The 21148-nt window shown below is 41.3% G+C and overlaps 1 protein-coding gene and 1 non-coding gene across 3 annotated transcripts in view; one reads left to right on the top strand and one right to left on the bottom strand.

Moving 5' to 3' along the window:
- The first annotated feature begins 940 nt into the window (after positions 1 to 940).
- CPM (carboxypeptidase M) overlaps positions 941 to 21148 on the top strand; it is a 78375-nt gene continuing 58167 nt past the window's right edge. Inside the window, exons 1-2 of one of the 2 annotated variants that reach the window (XM_032170704.2) lie at positions 941 to 950; positions 1249 to 1411. In XM_032170704.2, coding sequence (XP_032026595.1) covers positions 1252 to 1411 — 160 coding nt within the window. In that variant the 5' untranslated portion in view covers positions 941 to 950; positions 1249 to 1251. Of the gene's footprint in view, positions 951 to 1248; positions 1412 to 21148 lie in introns of those variants that run through there. The other variant, XM_058426097.1, reaches the window with a different exon arrangement.
- LOC116479758 (U7 small nuclear RNA) lies at positions 20160 to 20221 on the bottom strand. Its single transcript, XR_004251071.1, has one exon. It is a non-coding gene; the product is annotated as a U7 small nuclear RNA (small nuclear RNA).

The raw sequence follows: 21148 nt of genomic DNA, 5'->3' as shown, positions 1-21148 counted from the left end.
GAGAGAGAGAATGAATGAGAATGAATCTTTTAGAGAGATAGAGAGGGTTGGCCCGTGCCACTAACCACCTCTCAGGTTTAAGTGAAGCCTTCGTTCTCTCTGGTGCAGAGACCATGCCATCCTTCCAGAAAGGAGCATTTTAGGACGAGAGACCTGGAATTGGCCTAAGACTCAGGTGCAGGTGGAGGAAGCATCAGATTTACAACAGTGGTCCTGCCTTCTTCGATGTGACTTCCAGTTTTAAATTGAATTCTAATTTACACAAATCCCACCCACTATGTAAATTTGTCGGAAAATGTCCTGCACTCTCCACTTCGTGGCATTTAAAACTTCCACACACGCGCGCGTTCTTTCTTGAAGCCCCGTGATTGCTTAGCCTCGCTGGGCAGCTTGGCACCGCTGGGAGCTTGGCTCGCTCTGCCGGGGCCGACGCCGCCCGTCCCGCAGGAGCCCGCGCGGGGCTCAGGGGACCCAGGACTCTGGACGCGTCCCGGCTCCAGGTGGGCCCCGGCACCGCCAACCGCAGGAAATCCGCCGAGCCCTAAACGGCTCCCAAGTGGCTGCAGTCTGCGACAGAGAGTGTCCCTCAGTGGAGCGCCCTGTGGCTGCCCAGGCTACAGCCGTGGCCGAGGCGAGGACACACTTCTAACCTGAGGCTCCAGCAAAGACTGTCCGCAAGCGGCGACTCCATGCCCGCAGCCCTCCGCCCCGCTCAGCCGCCCGCCCGCCGGCACCAGCAGCCGCCCCACGAAAGGGCGCACCGCGCGGGCGCCGTCTCTCCTAGGTGCGAAGGCGGCTGAGGCCCCGCCCGGGAGGCACCCGCGCGGCTCCGGAGTGGGCCGGAGGGACGTCCGGGGGCGGGGCCCGGGCGCGCCCGCCCTCTGACCGGGCTATAACACCCGGCCCCGCCGGGAGGCCGCGGGTGGGTAGAGGTGCGCGCCTGGGACCTGGTGAGGCTGGGGGTGCTCGGGGACGGGCGCAGCTGCGGCAGCTGCCGGACGGCGGAGGCGCCAGGAGGAGGAGGAGAGGGAGGCGCGGGCGGCTGGGTCGAGGGCACCGAGGCTGCCCGTGCTCCCGGTCTCTGGTTGCACGGCTCACTCACGAAGGTGTTGCTTCCAGCCTTTGCCTCCTTAGGAGGCAGGGAGCGTCAGTGTGGGGAGACCCTGAGACCGGAGTGCCGAGACGTAGCTGGTGATGCCCCCGCCTGCCCTCATGTGTTCTCAGGTTCTTATTTTTATTCATCTCTAGAACATGGACTTCCCGTGCCTCTGGCTAGAGCTGTTGCTGCCTTTGGTAGCTGCGCTGGATTTCAACTACCACCACCAGGAAGGGATGGAAGCGTTTTTGAAGACTGTTGCCCAAAACTACAGTTCTATCACTCACTTACACAGTATTGGGAAATCTGTGAAAGGTAGGGTCCGTCTCGTTCACACTTTGCCAAACCCTCAGTCCTCCCTTTCAGTATTCATTAAATATGCCCCAGCTTCCTCTCTGCTCTTCCACGCACCCACTCTGAGTGGCACAGAACAGGTCAACCGGTACCGTGCGTGTTGGTTGTTTTCTGCTTTTGTTGAGAGGAATAGTAGGAAGAACTGAATTTTACTGGACTTGTCCATTGTAATTCAGTGTCACTGAGTCCTTTCCATTATTGGAGTTCTGTCTTATTTGGGATGTGTGTTTTAGTTCCTTTTCAAGATAAACTCCCAAGTAAGTCCGTTTATCCGTTTCAGTTCCCCTTTGTGTGGGCTTCTTTATATATGACTTGGATTGTTAATGTCATTTCTTCATGTCTCTTTTAAACTGAAATAATGCAGTTTTGTTGGTAAGATTTCTGTGTCATATGTAATTAGCCTTTTATTTAAAGTTATGCAAAACTATCATTTCTGGAAGTTTCTTTTAATCTAAGTAGTACAGTTCTGTTGGTTAGATTTGCTGCGTCGTGTATAATTAGCCCTATGGCTTAAAGTTATGCAAAAAAGTGGTTCTATGATTAAAGGCTGTTTTTAAAATGTATCCATTTGAAGAAGACAATGCTAGATAATGAATATATATTAGTAGTGATTGAAACTCTTCCCAGCATTTTCATATTTATCATTAATAATTTATTGTTCTAAGTTAGAAACTACATAAAGTTATTTTCATTTTTATAGACAGCAAGTTTGAATCAGATAAATTAAATAATTTGTTCAAGGTCTCCCAGATGGTGAATTTTATAGCCAGGACTGGCACCCATCCAGCCAAGGCAAATAATTTGATCAGATATCGTTATTTCTTTTTTCTTTCTTCCTTTCTTTCTTTCTTTTTTTTTTTTTTTTTGAGTCGGAGTCTCACTCTGTTGCCCAGGCTGGAGTGCAGTGGCGTGATCTCGGCTCACTGCAACCTCCGGCCTCCCGAGTTCAAGCAATTCTCTTGCCTCAGTCTCCCGAGTAGCTGGGATTACAGGAATGCGCCACCACACCTGGCTAATTTTTTTGTATTTTTAGTAGAGATGGGGTTTCACCATATTGGCCAGGCTGGTCTCGAACTCCTGACCTTGTGATCCTCCTGCTTTGGACTCCCAAAGTGCTGGGATTACAGATGTAAGCCACCGTGCCCGGCTGAGATATCATTATTAATTAATCATCTTTTATTATCCTGATGTTCCCAAAGAGGTTACCAGAAAACTTAGTCCTTAAATCAAAAGTTTCATAAATTTTATGCACTTTGGATCTCAACTTTTTGTAAGGTGTGTTCAAACTCTTCCTGGATTTTAGCTCTGAGCTTTTGAGTCAATTGAGAGTCTCATAATTACCATATTCTTAATCGTTTTTCAAAAAAAACAAGGCTATGGCTTCTATGTTAAAGTATTATATAAATATATTTATGTGCAATGCAAAGTCAATATCCTGGGCTGTGTGTAATAGTAACTTTGTTTTTAAACAGCATTGCCAAAGAGTTGGTGCCAGAATTACTCTATTTGCTCTATAATCCAAAATTATAGAGGTTGGGTGTGTGAGAAATCATATCTTGAATCAGCATACGTATTCAGCCTTCTGAAATCATTTTTCCCTAGGGCTAGAGTAGAGCAATTTAAAAAGATCTAGGAATACTAATTATATTAATTAAAAAATATATAGAACACAACTAGCTTGAGTTATTGTTCAGTCATCATTTCAACCACAAGATGATGAGGATGTTGTTAATTTGAAGCACTAAGTGATTTGGTAAGGTTTTGTATTTTCAAACACAGTGTGCTTGTGACAGCTGGGGGCTCTCTTTCCTAATATGAATCAGCAATTGTGATCTATCCTGCATGATATCAAACCACAATCACAGTGAAAGTCAGCAGGCTTAATTTTTTTTTAAATTTTACCTTGTATGCACTCTTGTGGTTAAAGGCTTGAGGAGTTATCATGTAAAAATAAAATCTGACACTAGTGGTTAAATATTTATGTTGAATATGTTGTTCTGAATAATAACTCGGATTAAGAAAAATCCCAAATCTGCCATTTGGCTCCAACTGGTAGATTAAACTGTATGCCAGTAACTGGGAGTCAGTTGCCAAAGTGTCACTGCACATTAGTGTGACAGTTGAGAGATGGTGCTCCTTTGTTGGTGGTCTTTTTCACTAGATATTTTCCCTAACCATTCTGCCCTCTGATGTAAGATAAGTTTGCTTAGAAAACAGAACTTATGACCAGGCCCAGTGACTCACGCCTGTAATCCCAGCACCTTGGGAGGCCGAGGCGGGAGGATCACCTGAGGTCAGGAATTTGAGACCAGCCTGGCCAACATGGTGAAACATTGTCTCTACTAAAAATACAAAAAATTAGCCAGGCGTGGTGGTGTGCACCTGCGGTTCCCGCTACTAGGGAGGCTGAGGCAGGAGAATAGCATGAACCCAGGAGGCAGAGGTTGCAGTGAGCCAAGATCATGCCACTGCACTCCAGCCTGGGCGATAAGAGTGAAACTCCATCTCAAAATAAAAGAAAATAAAACAGAATTTATTATACACGTGTTATTTATTTATTTATTTATTTGTATTACATGTATTAATGTGGGCAGTCTTACCCAGAAGGGAAAGTAATATTCCTACGTAACCAAATACATGTTTAGTTTTTGTAAAAACTTATATGTGATATGCCTATGTAAATATATGCATATCACTTATTTTCTTTGTTGTAATTGTGGATTATATTCTGCTTGTTTTTTCATTTCATGTTATTTCCTTAGATATTTCCATGAATTGACAAAGTCGGTAGATCTGAATTCATTGCTGTATAGTATTTTATCCTCTTGATTATGTGAATTTTCTTAGTCATTCACCTCTTTGAGTATCTGTATAGTTTTTTATTAACTCTGTTATAAACAGGGATGCTATAAAACCATTGGTACCTGTTATGATAATTACCTTCTATTATTATTGGTGATTTTAAAAAACTTTTTTATTTTGAAACTTTTAAGATCCACACAAAAGTTAAGCACATCTATACCCAGCTTCAGCCATAGTAGACCATATTTCAGTTGAGCCTTTCAAAGGAAATCCCACTGCCTAGCGACACAGTAAAGAAAATCTTGGGTGAAACAAGAGAAGCAAAAAAGTACTGATGACTTAGTTCAGAAAAATCAGAAAAGGTACAGTGTTCATCAGTTCTTTCATTCAATCCTCCATTCAATTAAGGAAACACCTCCCATTTTTTGCCCCAACCCCTTTGTCTAGAAGGACGCCTGGCACATAATCAATAATCTATATCTATTTATTTAATGGATTGAATATTTGCTGAGCAAAAGCCATGGGAGGCAAACAAAGGTGTGTGTCATTCATTCCCTGCCATTAGGTAGCCCATTTTCAAATACAAATGTATTTACTGTGAATTTCTCAGGGTAGTCTCTCCACACACACCCCAAAATTAGTTTAGGAACATTTTATTATTTTTTTAAAAAATGAACCCTTGTGTTGAGGGCTGACTTTCAATAGATAGCAATGAAAGAGCTGCTCTGCTACATACAAAACCCCAAAGGGCCATTTTAAATGAGATTTCCTACCATCTATTTTAAGAATCTTGCATTGGCTGGGTGTGGTGGCTCATGTCTATAATCCCAGCACTTCAGGAGACCAGCCTGGGCAACATGGGAGACTCCATTTCTTTAAAAAAAAAAAATTTAATTAACCAGGCATAATGGTGCATGCCTGTGGTCCCAGCTACTTGGGAAGCTGAGGCAGGAGAATCACTTGAGCCTGGGAGTTCAAGGCTGCAGTGGGCTATGATCGTGCCACTGTACTCCAGCCTGGCCTACAGAGCAAGACCCTGTCTCAAAAAAAAAAAAAAAAAGTATCCCGTCTTGCCTCCTGCTAAGTCTAATCATCATTGTATCTGAATACAGTAGGCAGGATAATAACACCTTCCTTACTAGTGATAATATTATTAGAGATTTTTTAAAGCCAGTCAAATTTAGTAGTCTCTGTTATCAAGTACTTTCCATGTAGTAGATAGTTTAATACATTATTTTGATCTCAGCAACTCAAAGTAGGCATTATCCTCATTTACGAAACAGGTAAAATGAGGCACAGAGAGGTTAATTAACTTGCTGAAGATAACATAGCTAAGTGTTAGAAGATTCAAACTCAGATCTGCCTATTTCCCAAGCACCTCTCTATTCTCTTTTAAAAAGCAGCTTGACACAGATGGGGATGATTCCATGGAAGTTGAGGTCATTAGTAGAGGGTTTTAGGACCATGGTTTGGGCACATTTGACCTGAAGGTATAGCTCTACCAAGGATCTAGAGCTGCTCAATTCAGTAGCCATTAGCCACTAAGCAATTGAGGACTTGAAATATGACTAGACCAAACTGAGGTGTGCTAGAAAGTGACTTTGAAGACGTAATACAAAAAAGGAAAATATTTCACAAATAATGTTTTATATTGATTACATGTTGAAATGATAATATTTTAGATATGTTATATAAGAAATATTTTTTAAATTAATTTCAAGGCCAAGAGCAGTGGCTCACACCTGTAATCCCAGCACTTTGGGAGGCTGAGGCAGGTGGATCGCCGAGCTCAGGAGTTTGAGACCCGCCAGGGCAACATGGCAAAACCCCATCTCTACCAAAAATACAAAAAATTAGCTGGGCATGGTGGCATATGCCTGTCATCCCAGCCACTTGGGAGGCTGAGGTGGGAGGATTGCTTGAGCTTGGGAGGTGGAGGTTGCAGTGAACCAAGATTGTAATTGTGCCACTGCACTCTAACCTGGGTGACAGGCTGAGACCCCCATCTCAAAAATATATAAATATATAAATAAAAATTAATTTCACCTGTTTCTTTTTACATTATTGTAACTAGTAGAAGATTAAAATTATATATATGACTTGCATCATATTTTGATCAGACTGTGCTGCTATAGAGCGCAATTTGTTATTATTAATTTTTTCCTGCATACAAGAGGAATTCTAGTTCATTTAGAAAATTTGGATCATACAACAAAGCACCAAAAAGAAAATTAAAATCTCACCATCCAAAGGAAACATTTAGTAGACTGGAATCATACTATACAGTTTTGAGCCTTTTTACCCCCCTGAGTCAAATATCTTATTTTGTTTGTCCATGCAAACATGTTATCTCTAAAACTTGATTTTTAATTTCTGGTTTGTGTCCTGTCAATAGATATATTATTGTTTAACTTATGCCCCACTGGTGAATATTTAGTTTGTTTCTAAACTTTTGCTGTTATGATCAATGCTGTAGTGAACATCCTTGTAGCTGAGACAGCAAAAATCTGAGCACAGGCTTTGGAACCACTGCGCCCAAGTTCAAATTCTGGATTCTCAGTTTTGTAGCTACGTGACCATGGGTCTTTAGAATAATTCCTGGCACATAGTAAGTGCTATGTAAAAGCTGCTATTATTATTATTATGAATACATATCCAAAAAGGAAATCACTAAGTCTAAAGCCGTTTTAAGTATTTGATATATATATACCAAATTGCCTTCCAAAAAGATTGTGTTGATTTATAATCTCTTGGGAAATGCATATTAAGAAAAATAAAACAACTCTTCTAAAACTTACACTAGTCATAAATCAATACTGTCATTAGTGCTTTGAAAGATGACTGTAGTATGCATTTCTCATTGTTATGTTTTAAGTATGAGGGAAAATTTATTTCTCTTGCCTCTTTCCCTAAGAACTCTCACCTTCCCATAATCAACAGACATTTACTGAATTCCTCTACTAGGAGTCCTGTACCATTTCAGATGTTCAGAAATCTCCCTAACATTGGTTAAGATTCTTGCTCCTAAGAGGAAAGTACTGTGTTCACATACACAGATCTCTCATGATCACTTGACCTCAACTGGATAGATTTTAGCTGGTGATTTACCCTCAGAAAAGAACATTGTATATAAAATTTTGGCACAACACTTGGTCATCCGTCACACTCTGCTCATTTCCCAAATATGCTCGTAAAACCAGTTTGCTTGAGAACCTGTGTAAAATGCCTATTGTGATGCAAATACTGACATATTGAGGATGAATATGAAGAAAACCACTAAAATCTAGGAACTTCAGCTATAATATACATGTTTGTGATTTAAAGTTATATGGGTTTAGTAAGCCTTTCCCCTTTAACATAATACGCAGGGTCCCTTTCTGAGACATTTATCAGCTATCAGCCTTATTCTTATTCTTGAAACATTCAGGGTTTCTTAAAGACATTGCCTTTTTCTTTTTTTTTTTTTTATACGGAGTCTCGCTCTGTCACCCAGGCTGGAGTGCAGTGTCACAATGTCAGCTCGCTCCGCCTCCTGGGTTCAAGCAATGCTCCTGCCTCAACCTCCTGAGTAGCTAGGATTACAGGCGCCCACCATCGCACCTGAGTAATTTTTGTATTTTTAGTAGAGATAGGGTTTTACCATGTTGGCCAGGCTGGTCTCGAACTCCTGACCTCATAATCTGCTTGTCTCAGCCTCCCAAAGTGCTGGGATTACAGGCGTGAGCCACCATGCCCCTCCTATCACTTATCTTGTCATGCTTACATTGTTCCCCACAATTTTAGGTGTTTTCTTTTTTCAGTAGAGACAGGGGCCTCGCTATGTTGCCCAGGCTGGTCTCGAACTCCTGAGCTCAAATGATCCTCCTGCCTCAGCCTCCCATAGTGCTAGGATTACAGGAATGAGCCAGTGTGCCCTCTGCCCACAGTTTTCTAATGTCCTCCGTAGGGTAAGATGAGCTTACAATTATCTGAGCCTAAAACCAAAATCTTTTTTATATACAAATACAAAATATTTCCCCCCCCCCCAGTTTTAATATATACTGAACTTTTCAGGGATGCCACTATATGTAAATTGAGGGGAAATTATATTTTGTTTTGCTCTCAACGTGACTGAGAGATATTTCATATTCAGAGAATCCTGACAACAGTGAACAAAGAGCCAAATCAGTCTGCATTTGTAATCTATGTGTTCACGGTGACTCTCAAGTATAGATACAAGCATGTGACTTCTTTGTCTTCTAGTGGAGTACCCAAGTTTTTGCATATGGATACCATATTTTATGTAAATTGCATTCTTTTTTATTTCTGCTTTATATAGTTTGAACACTATATTGATCTTTTGAAATTATGTATGTAAATGTGTTAGAATTGTATGCCAGCATAATAAAATAGAAGTTGCAAAATATTGGATATGAAAACAAGAGGCATCATCTGATAGGGTTAAGAGCTATTAGTGTAAAAGCACAAAGAGAGCTGATAAGGACCCACTTCAAGTTCATGTAGCCAGCATCCAAAAGGTGCTTAGTTTCTGTTCTTAATCCCTGAACATGTGTGTCTGACGGTAACACTGTGGTGACAGCAGTATCGAGAGTTGAGATGTGATAACTGCCATTAGCCCTGATTCCTCCTTTCAGTTTGTGTGTTTAGAACACCCCTTTCTCTAAGAGTGCAAAGTAAGAAAGATGTTAAAAAAAAAAACAACAAAAAAAACTTAGAGTGAAATTACTCAAAAAAACCAAAAAACAAAAAACCACACACACACACATTATATCAAATACAACAAGCATTTGGGTTAAGGGAAGGAGACTAAGTCAAATTTAGTCCAATCTTCCTGTTTGGAGCTAGGCTTGGTCCTGTAGTCCCAGCTACTTGGGAGGCTTACAGAGGAGGATCACTTGAACCCAGGAGTTTGAGGCTGTACTGCACTATGATTGCACCTGTGAACAGCCACTGCACTCCAACCTGGGCAACACAGCGAGAGTCTGTCTCTTTAAAACAAACAAACAAACAAACAAACAAAAAACACTTCTATCTAGTGATTTCAAACAATTGACATTCTTCCTAGCAATTAAATGTAATACTGTATAGTAGTTTGTGAAGAGGTTAGTAAGTCCTAATTTGAATTTGTGTTAAAACAGACACAAAATGCACATTAAAAATGTTTCTCATCTCTGTTTTCTGAGGACTGCTGCCTGTCACAGGTTTTAAAAATACACATTTTCTAATGTGACCTTTCACATACATACCTTTGTCAAGCTCAGCTGGAGGGCTTAATCTCCACTGCATCAAAAAAAAAAAAAAAAAAATGCTGCCAACTTCAAACAAATTGCCTTGGAGCTGGCTTCACAGAGTTATCATGCACTTACCCAGAGTTGAAGATAACTACCTTGACAGTGGGGATACAAAGGCAGTAATGATAGTGCTTACTACTCCAGTCTTTAGCCTATCATGGAATTCAGGAGAAGCCAATTAAGTAATCCTTCTGTTTGTTTAAAGAACTTTCAATCAGTTGCTTATCCAGTTTTTAAATTATTCTGATGCGAATCTGTGAAAACTAGAACCACACTTAAAAATCACAACTAAAGTAACATGAATTGACAGTTATTCAAACACAAAACTAAGCCTCCTTTCCCACATAATGCACACGCACATATACAAATACAGGCAGGTGAAATTTAGCATAACATCATGTTTTTAGAGCATGAATAAATGTTACAGTTGGTCATTCATTAGGTTAATTGAAACTTAGTTCAAAATGTTGCTTACTCCAGGAAGCCTTTTTCTATTCCCCTGGGCAGAGTCAGAATCTCCTTCCACACCTCTTCTCCTCTTGAGCATCTTCCAGTAACTCTATGTGCACATAGAGGCCAAGGACAAGGCTTTGTTCAGCTTTGTATCCTAGGCACTAAGATGTGCTTATTACATGTAACAGATACTCTCAGGGACAAAGATGAAGAGTTATTATATGCTTATTAAATGAAACATATGAATGTAAATATATTGTATGTAGTACATTAAATAATACGTAAGTATATAGGATGTGCATTTTTAGATATACTTTTATATTGTTACATATATTATATGTAACTTTATATACTTTTATATAGTTACCTACATTGTATGTAAGTACTTCAGTCCCTCAAGAAAATGACATTGTTTTCTTATAAACTTTTGTTAAAATTAGTTTTATATTAGTAGTAAATAATATAACTTAGAGAGGTAGAATTAGGGGACCACAATTACGCCCCAGTTCAAGATAAGTCACTGACATGTAGGAGAAAGCCTCAGAGAAGTTAGGGACTTTCAGGCAGTAAAGGACACAGTTGAATTATTCACTGGCTAGCCTAAAATGGGTCTACCCCCACCCCTTGCCTTCAGCCTCCTAAAACACTGACCAAACATGTAATAAGAAAAGAGTAATTATAGGAGGTCCACCACCATCACCCTCACCCCTGCCTTCATTAAGAAGTGTTTAGGCTGGTTGCGGTGGCTCACACCTGTAACTGCAGCACTTTGGGAGGCTGAGGTGGGTGGGTCACTTGAGGCCAGGAGTGCGAGACCAGCCTGGCCAACATGGTGAAACCCATCTCCACTAAAAATACAAAAAATTAGCCGGGCATGGTGGCAGGTGCCTGTAATTCCAGCTACCTGGTAGGCTGGGGCAAGAGAATCACTTGAACACGGAAGGTGGAAGTTGTAGTGAGCTGAGAGCCGAGATCGCACCATTGCACTACAGCCTGGGTGACAGAGCAAGACTCTGTCTCAAAAAAAAAAAAAAAGTGTTTAAATAAATGCCTCTGGCTTTATTTGAACAGTCCAGGAATAATTCAAGGGTCTGTCATAGAATTTTGACAAAGAAAAGAAGGTGGGAGGGATCATGTGAAGAAGGCCTTTTTTCCCCCAAGAGGTAAGCAGGGGCCAGGCACAGTGGCTCAGGCCTGTAATCCCAGCACTTTGGGAGGCCAAGGCAGGCCGATCACTTGAGGCCAGGAGTTTGAGACCAGCCTGGCCAACATGGCAAAACCCCATGTGTACTAAAAAAATGCAAAAAAAATTAGCCAGGTGTGGTGGTGTGCACCTGTAATCCCAGCTACTCTGGAGGCTGAGGCAGGAGAATCACTTGAACCTAGGAGGTGGAGGTTACAGTGAGCCGAGACTGTGCCACTGTACTCTAGCCTGGGCGACAGTGAGTCTCTGTCTAAAAAAACAAACAAACAAACAAACAAAAAACTTAAGCAGAGATATGAAACCCTTCCATTTTAAGTGTCTTTTTCCCCCTCCATACTCAGAAATGTTGTACTCATTTTAGGTGAAGGCAGATGATATGTCTAACTATTCTTGCTGTGAGTGGTCCAGAAGGGCACAGTTTTGAATACACAGATGAACTGTTGAAGGTAGTTTCACCTTAATTTTTAGTCCTTGTTAAATATTTATTCCCTTGTCCATTGTTGATGACTCGGTTGAGCCCACTCATTAAAATCCTTTTCACAGGGGATAGTCACTCTTATGACAACGTAGACACCTGGAGACATGTGGGAAGCGTAGGGTCATTTAACATGTGGCGATTCTACAGCAGTTTTCCCGTTGTTTAATTAGAGAGATTTATTTACAGCTTGTGTTAGGCTGTTCGTGGGTTGCTAGAAAGAAATACTGGGTAATTTATAAAGAAAAGAGGTTTAATTGGCTAAGCGTTCTGCAGGCTGCACAAGTGTGGCCCCAGCATCTGCTCAGTTTCTAGGGAGGCATCAGGAGGCTTTTACACATGGCAGAAGGTGAAGCAGGACCAGGCACGTCCATGGTGAAAGCAGAAACAAGAGAAAGAGGGGGTGGGAGGTGCCACACACTTTTAAACAACCAGATCTCATGAGAACTCACTCATTATTGTGAGGACAACACCAAGCCATGAGAGATCCACTCCCACGACCCAAACGTCTCCCACCAGGCTCCACCTCTAACATGGGGGAAGACATTTCAGCATGAAATTTGGGGGAACAAATATCCAAACTATTCACACCTTACTAATAATACTAAATGTGCACGGTTAAATTTCAGATAAAGATTGTTCAATCGAGGCAGACATGTAATTTTTTCCATTGCTGTTTGGGACTCAGATGAATAATCTTAGTGTGGTAGAGATAAGCCTAGCTGGTTTATCACTTGTTACTGTAAGTTCCTTTCAATTTATGAAGAAACAGAAAGATAAATTGGGAAATGCCACATTCCAGCCTTAACGAACTTTTTAGTTGGACTTGGCCATCTTTCGAGTTTGAAGAACATGTACTTCTAAGTGTACAAAATGTGTTTTCAAACTCTATGGCATACAGTTGTAGCATAACACCGTGTCAGTCAATTGCAGAACTTCCAAACGTTTTTTACACTGAGAGCTCTTTGGTCAAATAATTCTTGCTTGGAAGTAAATCCCAGTCTGTGTGTGCCAGGCACTGTATTAGGCTAGAGACAGAGTCTTGAGCAAACAGCATCTCTGCTCTGATGTTTCTTACATGTGCTAGTGAGGGAGGCAAACAAAAAACAAGGCAAGTTCAGATTTTGATCATTGCTATGAAGCAAATACATAGTTTAACGTAATGGAGAGTGACAGTTACTGTGGAACATAGGTTCCGTGAAGGCAAGGAGCCTATCCTGCTTGTCACTGTATTTTCAGTGCCTAAAACATAGCAGTTACTGTTTGAGAGAATGTTGTATGGAAAGAATGACAGGAGGCTTGCCTGAAAAGATGGTAGGTTGAAGCGGAGATCTGAAAGGTGACAATCAGCTAGATCTTATAGCCTGATTACAAAGTGCACAAAGTGCAAGTGATGTGCAAAGGCCTCGAGGTGGAAAGAGTAGAACAGAAGTGAGACCAGGGTGGCTGGAGCCCAGTGAGCAAGGGAAAAGCGGTCTTTGAGGAAGTTGGAAGGTACACAGGGGACAGAACATAGAGTGCCTTCTAAGCCAATTCTAAAGTGGAGCGTTTGAATTCTGTTCTGAGAATAATGGGAAACCATTGAAGGATTTTAAGAAGAGAGTGATGTAATCTGATATGGGTTTCAGAAAGATAACTTTAGCTACTGAATACAGAAAATGGCCAGAATAGAAGCAGGGAGAATAATCCAGTTACAGTAATCCTGGCAAATGTCAATGATGGTGATTTGGATTAAGATGCCCTGTTAGGAATGGAGGGAAGTGAAAGGACTGGAAATCTGTTTTGGAAATAAAACCAAGAGTACTTGCTAATGGGTTGGGTTGGGTTGGATTGGATTGGATTGGATTGGATTGGATTGGATTGGATTGGATTGGATTGGACTGGAGGAAGGTGTGTGAGCAGAAGAGGAAAATCAAGGATGATGCTTAGGTTTTGTGCTCAACTGAGTGTATGAAGTGTTCTTATGTTAGATGGACAAAACTGGAAGAGGACAGATTTGGGATGAAATCAAGAGCTCTGATTCAGACATTTTCTTTAGAAATTGTGAACTCCTCAGGAGGTATCCAGTGGAGACGGTTGGGTATATAAGTGGAGCTCAAGAGAGAAGTTTGGCTGCAGAAAGCAAGTTGGGAGTCATCAACATAGAGATGGTATTGAAACCTGCAGGACTAATAAAGTAATCTAGCAAGAGAGTAGAGATAAAGAAAAGAAGGCCAGAATCAAGCTATAGCACCCTCACACAGTTAGTCTGATAGAGTAGAGGAGCCAAGAATGGAGATGGGAAAAAAATCAGTAATGAGGTAGAAGGAAAACTAAGAGTGGTGTCACAGATGTCAAAAAGGGGAGTGGCTCAAGAAGGAGGATGTTTTGGGGAGTGCCATGACCACCTACTAGTGATTTGCTGGAAGGACTCACTCACAACTCAATATAAAATCATATTCAAGGCTAAGATTTATTACAGCAAAGGGTATGGTGCAGGAACAGCAGGATACAGATATATGGTGGCAAAACTAGAGAAGTTGGAGTAGGCTTTCTTGTCCTCTCTCTGTAGGGATTCCACATGTTTCTCAGGAATGCATGTTTCTCTCCAGCTGTAAACTGCAGAGACATATGCAGAATGCCTCCACCCAGGAAAGCCCACTCAAGCCTTAGGAGTTCAGAGCTGGTCAAGGGAGCTGGTCGTGTAGCTATGTAACCAGCCAGGATGCAGACCCCAAACGAGGTACTAGGATGCATCAGGAATCTTCACGTTAACTTTAAACAATGATACTGTCTTGATATATTTTGACCACTGCCTTGAGGGCACAAAAATAACATAACTAATTAGTAAGTATTTCAGGGAGTTTAGTGCTCAGGATTTGAGTCAGGGTCATTGCTATGACTGCAGGTGTTCCCAAAGACAAGCAAGAACTGAGTAAAACATACTGGCTATGTTAACTCTTTCCTCTAGAGGTCATGGTTAATGTTGAATGCAGGTGAAAGTCAAAACTGAGAGCCATAAAAGTTAATTTCTATATCCCAAAGTATAGTTAGTGAAATTATATTTCTCTCCAGATAGATTCATTCCACTTATTTAGTAAACATTTATTGAATGCCTAATATAGTTCATGGCACGTGCTAGCATGAGACTATAGGGGTAAAGAAGTTAGACATGGCACCTGCCCTGAAGGAGTTGACAATCCAATAAATGCAGATGTCATTAGCTGTGTGCGAGAATATGACAGAGGTCTCATGGCTGAGACCCCAAGGATAAAGAGAGATCAGCCAGGTGAAAAGGGAAAGGCAAGGCAATAAATAGCATGTTCAAAGGCCTGGAGGTGAAGGAGCACATTGACTTTGAGGAGCAAAAGAAGTTCAGTGTGGCTGGAGGGGAGAAAGGAGAAGGTGAGTGTGGGGTAGATTATGGAGGACCTTATACAGGCTGTTAAACACGTTTTGCTTCATCCATGGGGAGATATAATCCTAAGGGTTTTTGCTTGATAGGAAAATGACAGATTTGTTTTCTTGATTGAAAATTTTCTGATAATTTTACAATTAGTTTTGTATTGCAACAGAGATTCTCTCTGTCTCTCTCTCTCTCTCTCTTTTTTTTTTTTTTTGAGACAAGAGTCTCGCTCTGTCACCCAGGCTGGAGTGCAATGGTGCGATCTCAGCTCACTGCAACCTCCGCTTCCCGAGTTCAAGCGATTCTCCTGCCTCAGCCCCCGAGTAGCTGGGATTACAGGCATGTGCCACCACACCCAGCTAATTTTTGTATTTATAGTAGAGACGGGGTTTCACCATGTTGTCCAGGCTCGAACTCCTGACCTTGTGATCTGCTTGCCTCAGCCTCCCAAAGTGCTGGGATTACAGGCATGCACCTCCGTGCCCAGCCCAGAGATTCTCTTTAAGAAATTTGGTGCAACAGTCATTTCTGGAACAAAAAGTAGTGAGAAAATACAAACACACCAGGGTAAATAAACCAGAGCACCACAAAATGTAATATTAAGTGTGTAAAAATAATAACAATCCCTGAGAGTTATCAGTGTGAAAAGTTTTTATTTGAATGCCATAATTGAATGGAATTGTTCATTTAAAGCTTCAAGTGAATTTATTCTTACGTCTAAAACTTATTAGAAATGTTTCAATGGTGATTATATGTAGTTTCTTTTCTCTTTTGCCTTCAACAGAGCACAGATCACACAGAAAGGAATGATTTGTTTTTAATCAGCAATTTTGGAGACAAATTCTGTGAATGCCAACCTATACAGAAACTGACAAGCATTAATTATTCAGAATGTAAAGAGAAATGCCAGAGTATTAAGGAACAGATACCTAGATTTAAACATAATTTTGGAATATTATAATTATTATGAATTACAACCACTTATATTTGAGGTAGTATGTAACAGCTGTGTGCATGAGCAGAAACATCAGAGGGAACGTAACCTGGTCTCATTTTCTAGGCAAGCCATTCAAGAGGAGCAAAGAGAATGGGAAAATGAAAGCAATGCCACTGCTGATTATTGAACATCTTTATGTGCCATGCACTGTGCTAGGCCCTTTACACATTTTCCTCCTTTAAGCTATTTAAAAACTCTGTGATAAGTTACTTACATTCCTATTTTATAGGCAAGAGCAAATAGATTTTACAGATGAAGAAACTGATGTCCCAAAATGATATCTTGGTAGGTGATAGATTTGGTTCAGTAACCCAAATCTGTCTTTTAGCAATTTATGTATTCATTCAACAAATATTCATTGAGTTCCTACTGTCTACCAGAACTTTTGTAAGGGGATGCAAAGAAGGACAGAGCTGGGTCTTACCCTTTATGAACTAGGGCAGTGGGCCTAACACCCAATTGCCATAATGGGAAAAGCACTGTAATGGGGCTTTGTTCATTACAGTCAACAGTGCAGTGTAGGGATGCTTTGTAAGCTGGCCTACAGGGTGCTTGGTAAAGTTGAGAAAGGCTTATCAGGGAAGCTGACATTTGAACAAAGGTTTGGATATTACCAGGCGGAGAGATGGAGGTGGTAGGAGTTCCAGGTAAAGCGACTGGGAAAAACACATGCTGTGCTTGGGTGGCAGGAGCAGTCCAGGGAGGACATGTTGGGACTGTGCTGCAAGAAGCCTTGTGTGCCAAGGAGATGAGACTTCCCTTGTACATACAGCCAAGGATAAGAATTTGATGACGATTTCTAATGTATCTTAGCATCTAAGTTCCCTTAATTTGTGCTCACTGGAAACCACAAAGTTTTAGAAGGCTTTTGTCATTGTGGTTTAAAAGAAAAAAATAGATTGTTCAAAGAACAGTGATACATAGGGAAAGTATTTTGACTCACGTAATTTCTCACTAAAATTGGCAATATTTGTAGCCCCATGGGAACTATGTTTCCATAGGACATTCTGTTCACTGTCCTTGGGAAGCTATCTAAAAAAAGAAAATAAAAACCACAATAAAAAGAGGTATTTGGGGATCAGTAATAAAAGTTGTATACTTTATTGAATGTTTTACTGTGTACTAGCTACTTATCCATATTATTTTAAATCCTGACACCAACCCTGTGAATTAGGTAGTATTATCCCTGTTTTACAGATAGGAAACTGAGGCTCAGAAAAAAAGTGACTTGCCTGAGACTACTTAGCTAGTAAGGAGCAGAGCTGGGAATTCAAACCCAGGTCTGTCAGGATTCAAAACCCCATTTCTTCCAGTCTCTAGAGCCTGGAGGCTTCTGTGGAGGTGACCTAGGCCACTTCAATAGGTGAGGAGACAGAGGACCGCTTGGGGATGCATTCCTTAAACCAGAGCAGCTGATTCTATGAATGCCAACCTAACACAGAAACTGACAAATATTAATTATTCAGAATGTAAAGAAAACTGCCAGAGTATCAAGGAACAGACACCTAGATTTAAACATAATTTTGGAATATTGTAATTATTATTAATTACAACCACTTATATTTGAGGTAGTGTGTAACAGCTGTGTGCATGGGCAGGAACTTGAGAGGGAACGTATCCTGGTCTCATTTTCTAGGCAAGCCATTCAAGCGCAGCAAAGAGAATGGGAAAATGAAAGCAATGCCACTGCTGATTATTGAACACCTTTATGTGCCATGCACTGTGCTAGGCTCTTTACACATTTTCCTCTTTTAAATTATATAAAAACTCTGCGATAAGTTTTTTTAAGTATTCAGACTTTTGTATTAAATTGGAAAACCAGTACTGGAACCTGGGGGTGGGGGCGGGGCAGGGGTCTTCTAATGACTGGCCTTGTGCTCTGTAAGCTTCACTAGCTATCCCACTTTGAAAAGAATGTATGAAACACAGTTGCAGTCATGCATACTCCATCTCCAAAGAATGGATTCATTCTTCAGGCCATGGTATACTGACTATAATTTTCTATTTGTAATTACCCAGATTCCAAGCCTGTTTATAGCATTTATACCTGAGGAATGGAATGGTGAGGATTTGAAGAGGCCACAGTCTTTGAGGTTTTCTTTGATAATAATATCTGTAGCTGCATCAAACACAAATTTGACATTCTATGTATCTGTAGCACAGGTCATGTGACTGTAAATTCTTTTGATACCTTTTTGCATAATGAGGTCAAGGAACTGGCTCTTGATGTAATTCCCCGCACCTTCATAGGAGTTGTTACCATCATACTCTGGAAAACAAATGCTGAGATGGATTAACTTTTTACATTGGGTTTCCACATGGGATTTTATAGGAATAAAGGTTCCACTACCAGCAGTGAGTAGCCTGAAGTCTGCCACATTGACCAGGAACCTTTGCAAGAATAAACCGAGGATGTGCCCTCTGCAGGTGAATGTGCTAGGCTCTCTGGGGTTGCCAAGGAGTTTGAGTCCCCATCCTTGAGTCCCCATCAACTACATCTAGTTGAGGTACACATGATCCTTTGCAAAGGTTCTGAGCCCTCTGAAACTGATCAAAACTGCATCTGTTAGAAAACATTAAATATATTCTATATATCAAGCCAAATACTAGGAGCTTGTGTAAGCAACAGAGTATCTTGGTGGATCACGTCGGTGTTAGGCAAAAGATCCCACTGTTGGCCCTCCCCACACCCACATCCTTACTATGCTCCGGGCAGACAGAGTTACTCTAACTATCTCAAAATGCCCAGAAACCCTTAACCACGTCTACTGATTTGCCTGTATTCAGGAGCCTCCTTCTTCACAGCTGAGATTCAGACTTCATTGAGGGACAAGGTGAATGAGAGGGTAGGGGACAGTAGGGGGCAGAATCTGGTCATCAGGAACTTTGGACTTTCCAGTGAGCACAGACTGAGATACCTCAGGTGCTAAGACTGCAGCACCCCTGGAGGAAGACTGTACACTAGACAACAACAAGGCTGATTGGCAGGACAGCATCTACGTAGCTCCTTAACATCCGGGAGGAGATGGTGGTGCCATGTAGGGACACTTGACCCTGCCCATAGCAGCCTCAGCTCCTGTGCATCCTGGGAGTGAAGTGATCGGGTCATGCAAGTAACTACATCAGTCCTCACCACTGGGATCCTCGCTACAGAGGGGAAGGCTTTTCCCTGTGTGCTGGAGATGGAGATAGAAGTGTATTAATGGAGGAAAACAAAATAAGCTTTTACATCTGCTAAATTAACAGAATCCCAGGCTGCCAAAACTCTGAGGCTTGCTCAATCAGCAGTCCAAACTGTATTTCCTCTAAGGGACAAATTATGAGCTGCTGTAAAGGTACACGCCGTCTAGTGAGAAACCATTCAATTTTGAGGGGAAAACTCTAGGGAAATAGAGTAAGTTAAAGGAGTAGAGTGTGCCAGTATGAGAAGGCAACTCTCCTGGAGTTTGAGTTCCAAAACTCAGTGGGCTCATAGGTCATGGTGTGATCTTAGAAGTCATAAGTGACCAACAAGGAGTTTAATAACGCATTTTCTTATACTCCCTCTTTTTACATAGCCTTTATACCAAGTTGTCATCTGGCCGTCATTTTAGATATAGGTTTCTAAGTTAGACGGTAGGGTCCAAATGAAGTGTTTGGCAAAGTCATCTTAATTTTTTAAAACTTGGTATGAAAAAGATGTTGGTATCAGGCATTGAAATTGAGCTATCAGAATAGGGAAAAATTCCCCATTTATGCCCATACTCACAAATACACAAATATTTATAAACAATAATGAGACAGGCAGGCATGGTGGCTCACACCTGTAATCCCACCACTTTGGGAGGCCAAGGCAGGCAGATCACCTGAGGTCAGGAGTTCGACCAGCCTGGCCAACATGGTGAAGCCCCATCTCTACTAAAAATACAAAATTAGCCGAGTGTGGTGGCGCATGCCTGTAATCCCAGCTACTTAGGAGGCTGAGGCAGGAGAATTGCTTGAACCCAGGAGGTGGAGGTTGCAGTGAGCTGAGATCGTGCTGTTGCACTCCAGCCTAGGCGACAAGCGCAAAACTCTGTCTCAAAATAATAATAATAATAAGACAACTTATTTTTTCCCTTTGGGGGGCTTTCCAGCAAAAACCAGAAAGCCTATTAGACAAATTTTAAAAGAGCTGTGACACTATAATAAGACTGTTTAATAATAGTTGAGAACACAGAGCCCGAAGAACACAGATTGCCTGGGTTCAAATCCTGGTTCTGCTGTTCAGTGGCTGTAATCTTGAACTACTGTCTTACCCTATCTGTGCCTAGTTCCTATTTTGTAAAATAGAAATAATAGTTCTACCTCATAGGTTGTCGAGAGGGCTAAATAAGTTAATAAACATAAAGTGCTCAGAATATGATTGGCACATAAGCGCTGTAGAAGTATATGCTACTCTTACTGCTATTACATAAATTGTGATATTTGGCAGCCTTGAAGCGTGACCCTGCCATATGCTTTGTGTTTAAAACCCTCAAACTACTGTTTATTGAGGCATCTTTGATGTCAGGCACAGGGCTAGGCAGTGTTCCTACTGTATCTCAATGAATCTACACAACACCCTATGAGGTAAATACCAATTTACAGCTTTAGAGACTGACTTGCCAGTGGTTAAGTAACTTGCCTAAGGCCACAAAGCAAGTACCTGGTAGATTCAGGACTGGAGCTTCAAGTCTAGAGAGCTTGGCTCCAGCCACAGCTGCAGTTTGGGCTGACCTTGTTCCTGCCAGCACACTTTGGGACCTGGGCCATACAAGTTATAGCATCCTGGACAGAGCCTCTATTTTATAGAAAAGGAACCTGAGGCCCTAGGATTAAATGAATTGCCAGAGGTCACTCTCCAAAGAGACTCTGAGGTCCAGATTAGGAAACCTGAACTAACGTTGAAGCCTTGTCTTTCTGTATAAGATCCAACTGCTTGTGGTGTGTTTGGCCAAAAAGACTCAGGTTAAAGTCAGATATCAAATAACATACTGACATCTAGCATATTTATGCCCAGATGCCATATAGCAAATCATCCTTCACTTTAATTAGCTTATAGTTATATACTCGACAATGTGAATGAACAGA

The sequence above is a fragment of the Hylobates moloch genome, unplaced genomic scaffold (genome assembly GCF_009828535.3).
Source record: "Hylobates moloch isolate HMO894 unplaced genomic scaffold, HMol_V3 SCAFFOLD_12, whole genome shotgun sequence".
In the NCBI taxonomy this organism is placed as follows: Eukaryota; Metazoa; Chordata; class Mammalia; order Primates; family Hylobatidae; genus Hylobates; species Hylobates moloch.
The sequence above is the reverse complement of the archived record's forward strand: the minus strand, read 5'-3'. Positions and strand labels throughout refer to the sequence as shown.